Source organism: Trichechus manatus, unplaced genomic scaffold (genome assembly GCF_000243295.1).
Source record: "Trichechus manatus latirostris isolate Lorelei unplaced genomic scaffold, TriManLat1.0 scaffold00056, whole genome shotgun sequence".
Lineage (NCBI taxonomy): Eukaryota > Metazoa > Chordata > Mammalia > Sirenia > Trichechidae > Trichechus > Trichechus manatus.
Genome location: NW_004443992.1, coordinates 6,589,738 through 6,602,253, shown reverse-complemented (window position 1 = coordinate 6,602,253; position 12,516 = coordinate 6,589,738). Strand labels below are relative to the sequence as shown.

General features: G+C 38.1%; 1 protein-coding gene across 3 annotated transcripts in view; it reads left to right on the top strand.

Annotated features, from left to right (window-relative positions):
- SATB2 (SATB homeobox 2) overlaps nucleotides 1-12,516 on the top strand; it is a 204,823-nt gene that overhangs the window by 134,258 nt on the left and 58,049 nt on the right. For all 3 annotated transcript variants that reach the window (XM_004378197.2, XM_004378196.1, XM_004378198.1), the window contains one exon: nucleotides 12,241-12,453. In XM_004378197.2, the coding sequence (XP_004378254.1) occupies nucleotides 12,241-12,453 (213 nt within the window). The remainder of the gene's footprint in view (nucleotides 1-12,240; nucleotides 12,454-12,516) is intronic.

The following is a 12,516-nucleotide window of genomic DNA, read 5'->3' as shown; positions in this document are numbered from 1 at the left end:
ATGCCCTTTCTTTCTTTTTCTAGCCTAATTGCTCTGGCTAGGACCTCCAGCACAATGTTGAATAAGAGTGGTGATAAAGGGCATCCTTGTCTGGTTCCCGTTCTCAAGGGGAGTGTGATAGCGAAGATTTTAAAGATCCTTTGGGAACCCATTTAGTTGGCCTGTCCTCATTTGACTACATTTTTTTAAAATGAGATTTTATAAACAAGACAAAACAAAAAAAACCAAAACACTATTTATTTAACAAAGCCACACCCAGTAAAGAAATGTAAGGCTGGGATCATCAGTGAAATTTAGGAAGTCACTCAGCAATTGGAGAATATTTTCAATGGATTGGAAAATTAGTTGAATGATTGGAAAGTTGGCAGTAAGGCCAACCAATGACTGGAAATGGAAATGTCTTTGTGTGAAATGACATGGATTTTGCTTCTATGCTTTATTGACACAGTGCTTATAGTGTATGAACACCCTATATTGTTGAGGTTTAAAACGTCCAAGGACTTGATAAACATTTTGAAGTAGCACAGTGAGAAAGAGATGCGTGTAGCAGCAAAATGAAAATCTTGGCAACCAAAATATTTGGGGGTCTGAGCCTCAGTGCATGACTAGTCTTTTTTTTTGGTGGTGGTGGGGGGGAGGTGGGGGTGGATGTAAAAGAAACTTCTCTTTTAACTCCTGTGTTTGAATTCTATGTATTGTTAGCCAGAGATAGGCATAATTTAATTACACGCACAGCTTATATTTCTAGAAAACTTGACTTCCAAGAGATTCAGAATTCTTTCCCTGCTAGCATCTGGTCTCAGTCGTCGGTATCCAATAGAGATACAGGCTCTTAGCAAGCCATACAGTAACAGAACACAATGTAAATCCAGGTGTCTGCACTCCATGGTCCAGTGAACTGGTTATAAAATAACAAGGAAACCTGTGAGAAAAAGGAAGTCCACTCACTGAAAGAAGGGCTGTAAATATGAAATGCCGCAGATCAGACATGAACATTTTATTGGGTTTTGAGGTAAATAATATACCCTCTTTTGATTTCAGAACATTAAATTAATAAAGTAGGAAGAGATGGCCCTGCTTGCTTCATAAAATAAGCAATCTTTCATTTCAGAATCACTGGCTTGAATTCATAGATTTAAAGATTGTAATAATATTAATATCTCCCAGGATAGCAGTGTCTACTGCCAACTGATGGCTTGAGGGTGCCCCTCTAAATAGTGGTCTCACTATATGTACAAAAACTCTCCTCAATTAGCACCTTTTAGGTACTCTCAGCACAAAAAAACCTGGATTGGTTAGGTTAAAAGGCAAATCTAAACAGCCTGGAGGGAGAAGCTGGCATTGTTAGTGCTCTGGTTAAAGAGAAGTTTGACTCAGCTACTGTTGGTCATTCACATGTTACTCTCTCTCCTGTTTCTAAAAGGAGCTCTGGTGGCACAGTGGTTAAACACTCAGCTGCTGACGGAAAGGTTGATGGTTTGAACCCAGCAAGTTGCTCCACAAGAAAAAGATGTGTCAGTCTGCTTCTGTAAAGATCACAGCCTTGTTAACCCTGTGGTGGCAATCCTACTCTGTCCTATAGGATTACTGTGAATCGGAATTGACTCACCAGCAATGGGTTTGGGTTTCCTATTGCTAAATCTATTTGAAATACAAAATAGAGTGCAAAAGAAAATATAAAGACTTTTTCTCCTCCTTTAAAAACTCATACTGGAAAAACCAAAGAATCAGAGGGAACAAATATGATAACCTTTCATCCTTGACCAATATGAAAAGTCCTTAAAAATTTACTGGACTTGTTGTTGTTGTTGAGTGCCGTCATGTTGGTTCCAACTCATAGCGACCCTATGTACCACAGAAGCAAACACTGCCCGGTCCTGCACCATGCTCACAATCGTTGTTATGCTTGAGCCCATTGTTGCAGCCTCTATGTCAGTTCATCTCATTGAGGGTCTTCCTGCTGACCCTGTACTTTACCAAGCATGATGTCCTTCTCCAGGGACTGAGCCCTCCTGACAACATGTCCAAAGTATGTAAGACATAGTCTCACCATCCTTGCTTCTAAGGAGCATTCTGGTTGTACAGTTATTGGACTAATTATAGAAAATTCAGGTTTCTTTGTTTTACTAATGAACGATTCTCTTTTGTTGATGGTTATACTCTTTTGTCACCATTTTCTAACAAGCAGTGGTAAACTCATTTTACAGAGGTAGGTGTCCCTGTCCCCAGTAAAGACTTTATTTCTCCTCTAGTGAGTCAGTCTCAGGAGAGACCTTCACAGTTAATGTAAAGGCATACTGTTTTACTACTGAACTAGTCTCCCCACATCTTGGGTGATGTTTCATAATTAACGTAGTATTTTTTATAATAGAAAAACAAAGAAATACTAGCTTTAGATACCATTATTTATATACTCTTCAGCATTGCTTATTTAAAACAAAGTAATGGAAAAAAAAACAAAACAATACAAAAAACCAAAATCATACACAAGGAGTGTTCCTTTTATGGCTGTTGATTAAATGATGACCACTTGGCCTGGGGTTAAATGCGTGTTTGTTCAAATAAAGGGAATTGAGTCTAAAGTCCACAAATGCTGTGAGAAAAATATAGTTGAATTAATTTGAAAGTCGATGGGAAATTACAATATTGTTTAAATTCTGTCTACAACTTTTGTGCCTAAAATTACACTATGGACTACAGTATTTACTTTCAAACTTCTCTGACTGCACCACCCAGTAAGAATTTTTTTTTTACATCATGAGTTGGTATTCACACACACACATATACACAGACACACACACATATATCTCTAGTTCTGTCTCATTTCCACCTTTGTCTTTATCTCTATATTTCCGAAGCACAACCTTCAGGAAACAATACCTTTACCATGTATGAATCACTCTGATATTTTCTAATTTATTCTGTTTCATCATAAAAAACCTGATTATGATTTGATAAATCAGTTTTATAATCCAGTAATAATTGTGATCCATGTTTAAACAATGGCACAGATGAAGGCTTATTTTAAATTACTGCAAAGTTACTTAAGGAAGAGAAGCTTTTTTGTTTTTTTAAAACAGTTTTTCCTTTTCTGAAGTATAAAATGAATATCTTAGTTTAGTGTTTTCCCTGAATATCCATATGGTCATTTCACTGTATAACTTTTTAGATTTTTCTTTATACCCTCCTCTGTTCCAAAGAATTTTAATTATTCCACTTCCTAAAAGTTATTCTTTGTATTTTCTGCTTTCTGTATGGGGAGACATTTTAACAAAATGTAAGTGGAGTATCTTGAATATATAAATTTGCAAATTTAAAATGAGAGTTGTACTTTGATGTTAGTTCTGTATTTATTTATTTAACAAATATTAAGCATGCGGAAACTATGGTAGGCATTGTAATGATGGCTAGCATTTATTGAACACTTAGTATGTTCAGGTACTATTGTAAGCTCTTTACGGAGCCCTGTGAGGGAAGGAGAATTATATCTCAATTTTAAACTGGTTGCTGTCAAGTCGATTCCACCTCATGATCACCCGACATGTGCTAGAGTAGAACTGTACTCCATAGGGTTTTCAGTGGCTGACTTTTCAGAAATAGATCATCAGGCCTTTCTTCCGAGGGGCCTCTGGGTGGACTCGAACCTCCAACCTTTCAGTTAGCAGCCAAAGGTGTTAATGGTTTGCATCACCCAGGGACTCCATTTTATAGGTAAAGAAACTGTGGCATAGGGAAATTAATTAATCCTTGTCCAATTGGAGGTCAGTTTTGAACCTAGAAAGTCTAACTTCAGAACTCACTTCATAACCACTTTATTCTGAATTGTTTCTGCTGTCACAGAGAGGGAGATGAAAGTCACAACCCCTTCTTAAAGGAGGTACAAGGAATAAACAGTCTTTCAAATTAGCACCCCCACTGTGGTATATAATAAGTACTGCAATGTGTCCCAGGTGCTGTGGAAGAACAGATGTCTTTGACCCTGTAGATGATTGAAATTAATGCAGAAATATTTAGGCAGGAGAGAATAATGTTTTGTAGTTATTTTAGGACAGAGCCAACGTGTATGTGAATAGACTGCTTTACTCCTTATATGTGAATGCATCTGATACATTTGAGATATAAATATTCAATAAAAGTAATTCTTTTGGTTTGTTTCATTTTGTTTTTGGAAAGTGCTATTTTTGCCAATTATTTGACAAAATAGCCAAAGCTAGTAAATTTTGGGGGCAGATTGCCAACAGTTGTTACACTGAACACTCGTGGAAACTAGGAATAACGGTGGCCCAAACTTTGTGAATGAAATAGTCATGGTGCCAGGTACTTGAGGTGTTAGTAGAAACCACGTATGTGCCCAGAGCTGAGAACACCACTGGTAAAATGTTGCCAAAGGGAACCCGTTCAGTTCTCTGTTTGCTTTTTGGTGCTAATGTGTTTAGAAAATTTTGTCTTGGATTGTATGTAGCCCCCATTCCAGTCTCTAAGACTTTCTAAAGACAAGGAGGGGAAGAGATATGGGGGAACATGAGACAGAGCTATTTATGTACTTGGGTCTATCGTTGCATAGATTAAACACAAAACAAACAACCATTGCCGTTGAGTTGATGCCAACTCATAGCAGCCCTATAGGACAGAGAAGAACTGCCCCATGGGGTTTCCAAGGAGCAGCTGGTGGATTCGGACTGCCTACCTCTTGCTTAGCAGCCAAATGCTTAACCACTGCTCAACCAGGGCTCCTAAGTAAAAAATAGTAAAGTTGCCAGGAGTCTGTTTTTGGCTAAGTTACTCCATTGTACGTGTTCAGATGTAGCTTGGACGTAGGTACTGCAGTTAAGAGTGCTCAGACTGCTTTAGTTTCAAGGATGTTCTGTTGCACCCACTTGCTGTATGTTCCATGCTCACTGTATTCTTACGTGTCAGGTAGGACAATTGACGTTTTCTTATATGCACCAGAAAGAAAGCTGTCTGCGAGGGAAGTGCTCCATTTAATAAATTGCAGATTTTGGGTACATGGAATATTTGTTCTAAAGTGGTGTTTGCGTGACCCAAAATTTCAGTTTCAGTTATCTTAATTGTTTTCAATAGGCTGAATGAAAAGATCTTTAGTATAGTGCGAGTCAGGCTTTCAGTATGTGGCCTACTAGGGCCTGCTCCTGGCTGTCCTGCAAAGATATGACTCCCACTCCTCAGAAATAAAAAAAAACTACATTCAGTACCTTCGTAGAGCCCTATTTTCCCATATTCCCAGCTAGCCACTAAGCGCAACATGTATATATTTAGATGTACACAGAGTGTGTGTGTGTATATATATATATATGTATATACACACATATATAGACAGAGCTTTCCAGCATAAATCTCTACAGTAACAGCATTTGTCTGCTAATGTTACTTTTGTATATGCATTTATATTTGCAAAGTACATTAATTCCCTTAGATGCTCAATTCTATCCACCCCCATCCTACAAAAATGCCACATGCATAGGATGTCTTTCCTAATAAAGAAATATTGTAATAAAAGAGAGCTTTTATTAAACTAATGCAATAACAACATTTTCTTTGAGGATTTAACACATCATTTTTAATAATAAAAATCAAATTGTCATTGTTGTGCCCTGTATACCTTTTATTCAAATGAGACTAAGGACTCTGGCTTCATGGCTAAGCAATGCGCTGGGGAGTGTGGGGGGGTGTGAGTATTTTTAGCATTACACAAATGAATTTCAGCAGGCGGGTTCATAGTAGGGTTGTAGATTATGAATATAGGACCCAGGGAAACCTCTTTATATTTGTTAGCAGAGGAGAAAATGCTCTCAGGAGCATACAGACGGAAATGAGACTGGAGATTAGGAGAAAAGGATTTTATCAGGTCAGCTTTCTGATGGTAGGGTGTCAGCACCTTCTACAGTCATGCAACTGTTTTCACTGCTTCAACTCACCCTGGATTAACCACTGAAATTTAAGAGTTCACTGTGTGATTAGGCCAGGAATTTGGTATTACCTGGCTTTCTTGTGAGGATTCTAGTTTTTGGCTGGACCCAGAATGGTGTGTTAGTTAACTGACATAAGCATGCAAAAGGGCGTAGTGAAACACGATGAGTACCTTTGGAGAAAACTTTTTTTTTTTTTTGCCTTCACTGAAAGTAATTTCAAGTGAAGTATGTGATAGGTAGGTCATGCTTGGGGCAGGATGGAGGCTTGGCTGGTAGGAGCACCAAGGCCCCTTCCAGCACTGACCTTCTGTGATTTTAATCGGTAAGATGAGAGGATCTATGATTTTTTTTAACCTTGCTGATTGATTCTAGCACCATTTGTTTCTATTAAAAACTAAATATGCTATTGAATTGTACATCTTTAAGGAGATGGAAATTTATTTCTGAAGAGGACTGTCATTAAATACCTTATGTAATTTGTTCAAAGGAGACTGGGTGATGCAGATGGTTTGCAGTCGGCTGCCAACCTAAAGGTTGGTGGTTCAAACCCACCCAGTGGCTCCGCGGAATTAAGGACTGGTAAACTGCTTGCATAAAGATTACAGTCAAGAAAACCCTATGGAGTTCTACTCTGTAACACATAGGGTTGTCATGAATTGGGGGTCAACCCAATGGCAGCTAACAACAACCACATAATTTGTTTATGTATCACCTAATCAGTAATGTAAATCCGTTATTAGGGAATAGGGTTTATTTTCTCTAAAATAGCCTAAATGTTTCTAAAGAAGTGTCAAGAATATGATTTTTCTTTTAGCATAGCAATCAGGAGTTCATACAAGTAACCTCTGGGGTTTATATGACATTCTAGTATTACCTTTGTGCAGATTGGAACCCAACACGTTCAAAATATTCTCTTTATATAGTAAATAAGTATTTATTGGATTGAGTTACTTCAAAGATACATGTTATAATAAATGTGTGACCACTGAAAAGTTACCCTTTTTACCTCCCACTTTAACTGCCACAAACAGAAACATAATTTAAAGAAATGAAAACGGTTTCCAGCTCGTTTGAGACTTTTTCCAAAGAGAAGCGCTGGGGTTTGGCTGGGCCAGTTTCCTCAGTACACACCTGGTGTATATCACTTTAAAAAATAAATTATGCCTCATTAAATTACAATTAAATGGAATCATGATCATTTGTTTTTCTGGAAGGAAGATGTTTTGCATATTGAAAGCCTAATTTGTTGCAGGTGACAAAAAGGCTGAACAGATTATCTACTATCACTTCATTTTGGGGGATAATGCTTGCTGGTTAGTTTCATATACTCCAGTGGTTCAGAATTATATTAATATGGACTGTATTATTTTCATTTCAAAATGTCTTCTACCACTTTATCATTTTTAGTACTTTTTTAAAAAATCTTTTATTAAGGATTTTTTATTATGGGTTAGGCATGAGCTTTCGTTTTCTTCACATGTTCTAATACTGCCCAATCCTTCCTCCCCTCCCCCGTCTCATCATTATTTCTATATTGAACTCTATCTATCTTTCAAGTCTCAGCCAAGTTAAATACTACCTCTTCCAAAAAACTTTTGCTGAGTCCTGCAATTGGACGTATTTTCTCCCTCCTTTGAACCGAGGTGACACTGGTTCTATGATACTTGACCTCTTTTACATTGTACTACTGTGGTTCTTGCCATAAAACCTTCTGTGTCTCATCAGATGGTAAACCCCTTGGGAGATGAATCTGTCTCTTATTTATCTTTTCATCCTCTGAGCTTTGTGTCAGTCATCAATAAGAAATGAATTAATGAACCAATCTGTCATTCGTTTGGTAATGTTGTTACCTGCTGTGGAGTTGGCTCCGACTAATGGCAGCCCCATGCACAACGGAACTAAACGCTACCCAGTCCTGTGCCATGCCCATGATAAGTTGTGGATTGTGCCATTGTGATCCATGGGGTTTTCACTGGCTGATTTTCGGAAGTAGATTGCCATGTGTTTCTTCCTAGTCTGTCTTAGTCTGGAAGCTCTGCTGAAACCTGTTCAGCATCACAGCATCCAACGAGCTGCCACTGACGTATGGGTGGTGGCTGCACCTGAGATGCATTGGTTGAGAATCAAACCCAGTCTTCCTGCATGGAAGGCGAGATAGGTATATTGAGTCTGGGAATTTCCTAGATAACCAATGGGACATATAACTCAATCCTAGAGAGTTACCAAAGGTCTGAGAGCCATAAAGAGTGGAGATCTGCTAAACTCTAGTCAGTAATGACCTCAACCATTGCTATCAGCTCTGGAGTGGCCTAAGGGGCTCCGAGGGACGCAGGCTCAGTGTTTCTTAAAGGATGGTAGATTTGGCGCATCAAAGGTAGAATTTCTCACCCGTTCCAGACAAGGCCTCAAGGGCTCTTGCATAAACTTGGAAGTAAATTTTATAGAGCCAGCCACGGTAATGTTTCTCAGACATTTATAACTATAAGTGGATATTGTGCACACTAACAGTTTATGGCAAACTATATAAATTGTTGAAGAAATTTGGAAGCCATAACAACAAAAATAAGAAAGCTCATTGACAGAAACCGGCAGATTCAAAAATGTACTTTAAATTGCTTTATTGAGTGTTCTGCTAGACTCATGTATTCTTTGCTGATGCTGGAAATAGTATGATGCTTATAAAATAAATACTATTAATAGTCTAGGGAAAGGGCTAGTTAGAAGTTCTGTTTGTCTGACTACCTTCTCCTTTTTTTCATGCCTTGTAACCCAAGAGCTGTTTTGCTGGGTATCTTTCTAGTCTGTGCAGATGTTCCTTCTACTCCTTTCAGTCAACATGTTTCCTGGTCTTACATAACCTCAGCTAACACCGTGGAGAGAATTGTTATAATCTGTCCCTTGAGAAGGCTCTGTTGCCTTTGATGAGAAAAATACTTAATGACCACTTTATTCACTATGTGCGGTATGTTTTAATATGATTACTGATATGAAAGTTTAGTAAGCAATATCCTGGTTAATTTATTAATTTCCTTCTATTTATACATTCTCAATATTCATGACTCTTCTTTTCAGAAAAGTACACCTTTTCTCGGTGCCCAGGTGCGGTGCCACATTTTTTATATCTGAGGCTGCATAATGGCAATGTCCAAGTGACACTTCCTGCCTGGCTGGTTGATAATTAAAATGCCAGCCAACATAGTAGCAAGGGCTTTAGAAATATTTATGTGAGATAAATTATTAATTTATGTTCTATTCGAGACAGTTTCCATATGATAAACATTTACTTATCTTGATAATTAGATGGGGTGATTTGTGGCATATGTAAGTCATGCTGTCGATTTTCTTCTGATTTTTCCCATCTGATGATTCTTCAGCTAACTAACTAAACTCACTTTACATTTATGAGCGTGAGGAATTTGGACCACATTTTTTTTTTTTCCAAATCCCAGTTTAAATACTTGAAAGCACATAAATAACCACAAAGAAAAGAGTCTCAGCAAGATAACTGAAACTCTTTTTGTGCTACCAGTTAGCCACTTGTTATTGAAAATGTCTGAGGTGAAAAGAATTCGCTTTGGGACCATAAGCTCCACAGATGAGAGTATAAGTAAATAATTTAGAACAATGTTCTAATTCCCTGGGGCAATAAATGGAGACGGTGCTGGCCACCTTGTTGGTTTGAGACTTTATCTTCAATTAGGCAAATGAGCCAGAGGCAGCAGCAGTATATCCTACCAGCCCCAAATACTGTGTCTTATTCATTAAAAAAAATTATGCTGATGAGCAGTCATTTTCAAGGATGTTTTTTCTTCATTTTTCTTGGAGATAGATTAATTTCATATATGGCTATTCAACATGTAAAAAATGCAGAGAAACAAACTATACAATTTCAAAGTGGACCAAAAAAAGGAAAATAAAGAACACCAAATCAAACAAGAAATGATTTAAAACACTCTATGCTTCTGAATGACTTTTACTGATTAGGAACCAACAAGCTTATATTTTCAGCTGAGGTCCATTAGAACAATAGTTTTTATTGTTTCATTATTTTCTAGGCAAGATTTTTGCTGTAATCTATAACTCGTGATAAGTATTTCATGAAGGAAGAATAAGTTTACAGAATTTTTCTTTGAGTTAAATATAATCTAATAATATATATCATAAAAATATATCCATGTAGACCCTAAAACTCGTCTGTATTTTAATAGTCTGAGATATATTAAAATACTAAAGTTACTTACAAGAAAGGAAGGAAGGAAGGAGAAAGGAAGAAAGACTCATTCTTTGTGTGTAGGGTTCACCATTAAAGAAGGTTCTGAAAATATCAATCTTAGTGTCTTATTGCTATGGGAAATTGGTAATGATTTAAATCCATTTCTTTATTGCTTCTGTACATATTAATTTGGAGATTTTTATCTTTGAAACAAAACAACCCATTTTGAATATTTCAGGTTGCTTAGTGGAAGTGGAATGTAGGTTAGCTTAAGGCAGAACCAATTTTAATTTCAGAAAGAGAACCAGTACCTAGATGGTATAACATTTTCTGGAAAACAGGTGTCTCACTTGTTGCTTCTAAAAGTGTGACAAGAAATGTGGAGTTTCTTAAATCTGTTTATCAGTAGGATATTCTTATTCCCATCCTGACATTCCTATGTGAAACACACACACACACGCACATACACACACACGCGCACATACACACACACACACACACGCACATACACACACACACGCACATACACACTTATCCAGCCCTCTCTAGCAGTGCTTATATATGTGCTTCTACCAAGTATTAGTTAGGACTTCTCTAATCAAAGTAGCATAACATCCAAGTCGCAGAACTATCAGATGGCATACAACTTGTAGGTTCCTTATAGTAAAATTGTCTTACGGAATGTTTTGAGTGATGGTTACCTCCCTGGAGTGTTGAGGATTGTGTGATGCACATTCCTATAAATGGCATTTGTTTCACTGTGTTGCAATATATCACTTTATTTAAAAAATTGTCTACCTTATCCTGCCAACTAGAGATGGTATATTCTTTTTGCATCCAGTGTCTTCTCATATTTAAATCATATTATAGAAATCTGATAGAGTTTCCTTTGCATTAATTTTCTCCTCAATAGAAACATCTTTTGTGTCTGTACCACTTTATTGCTGTTCATAGAAGTGGACTTTCATGATTTGGAATTGCCCCATTGTTCTAAGATGCAAGGTCAAGATTTCAGCTCGTCCTAGGAGATAATCTTAGGCTTGCATCTCATAGTGGTGTGAGAGCGATATTAGCTGGGAGTGTAAAGCGAGCCTCCCTGCGATATCTAACAAGTGTGCAGAATGGAAATGCATCTGCTTCTGCCCAAAGTACTGGAATGTTCCAACTCAGATCTCCAGCCCGTTTCTTGAATCCATATTACTTTTCTTCAGGCTCAGCAGTTTTCACCCTTTCTTTGCATATTCTCTGTCATCAGAGTACATGCAAACACTAATTTCCATTTTAAAGCTTTCTATTTGGATGGGCTACACATTCAGAAAGTATCTGAGCCTATTATGGCATTCTGTGCACACTTTAGGTATGGTGTGCTCCAGCCCCTCACCGGATGTGACTACATTTGCTTTGCTATAGTGCTGAGATTAGAGCTTCTCCCAAGAGGGCATTTTGTAAGAAGGTTTGGGTGCTCTCCAGTACATATGCAAGGACACCTATGGTTTGTGTATGGATCAAGAAGTTATCAGAGGGTTTACATGAGTTCTAGCCATTTGCTTTGTGTCTTTTTTTTTTTTTTTTTGCTGTAAGATACGTCTACATTGAAAGACAGTGGCCGGTCACGCAGAAACTCAGCCAAACTTTTTTTTTTTAAATCGATGTAAATCTCCCATGCTGTTTAAATGTCGGAACTAAATTTACCAAACTTGGCAGATTTGTAAAGCTGAGCAGGACTGACAAGTGTTCCCAGTTTCAAGCAGAGAGAGTTCTAACAGTTCCAGAAATACTTGTAGGAGGCACCTGGTGGTAATTGCAGTTTCACAATTCTTCCCCAGCGCCTACCTTGCTAGTTGGCATCTCTGTAGTGCTGATAAAGTGTCAGAATAGAACCGTCCCCAAATAAGGCACAGCCCCCAGAAGGCAAGTACATTCCCACCAAATCTTCCTGCTGGAGAACCCTAAGGAATTAGACTGAGGTTCTGGACATCACAGCACGGCTGGTTACAGCAAACAAAGGGAGGTGGGGTGGAAGATGGAAATCACATGCATATCTATGCAGATATGACTTGGCCTTTTTTTTTTTTCCTCCTTTTTAAAATTAATCAGGGATTGTTGTCTGAGATTCTGCGTAAGGAAGAAGACCCTCGGACAGCCTCTCAGTCTCTTTTAGTAAACCTGAGGGCTATGCAGAATTTTCTCAATCTGCCGGAAGTGGAGCGGGATCGCATATACCAGGACGAGAGAGAGCGGAGCATGAACCCCAACGTGAGCATGGTCTCGTCGGCCTCTAGCAGTCCCAGTTCCTCCCGAACTCCCCAGGTGAGATACTCGCTACACTGGCTGTTCACCCTTTGCCTTGGATGCCTCTTGCCTTCACTGATT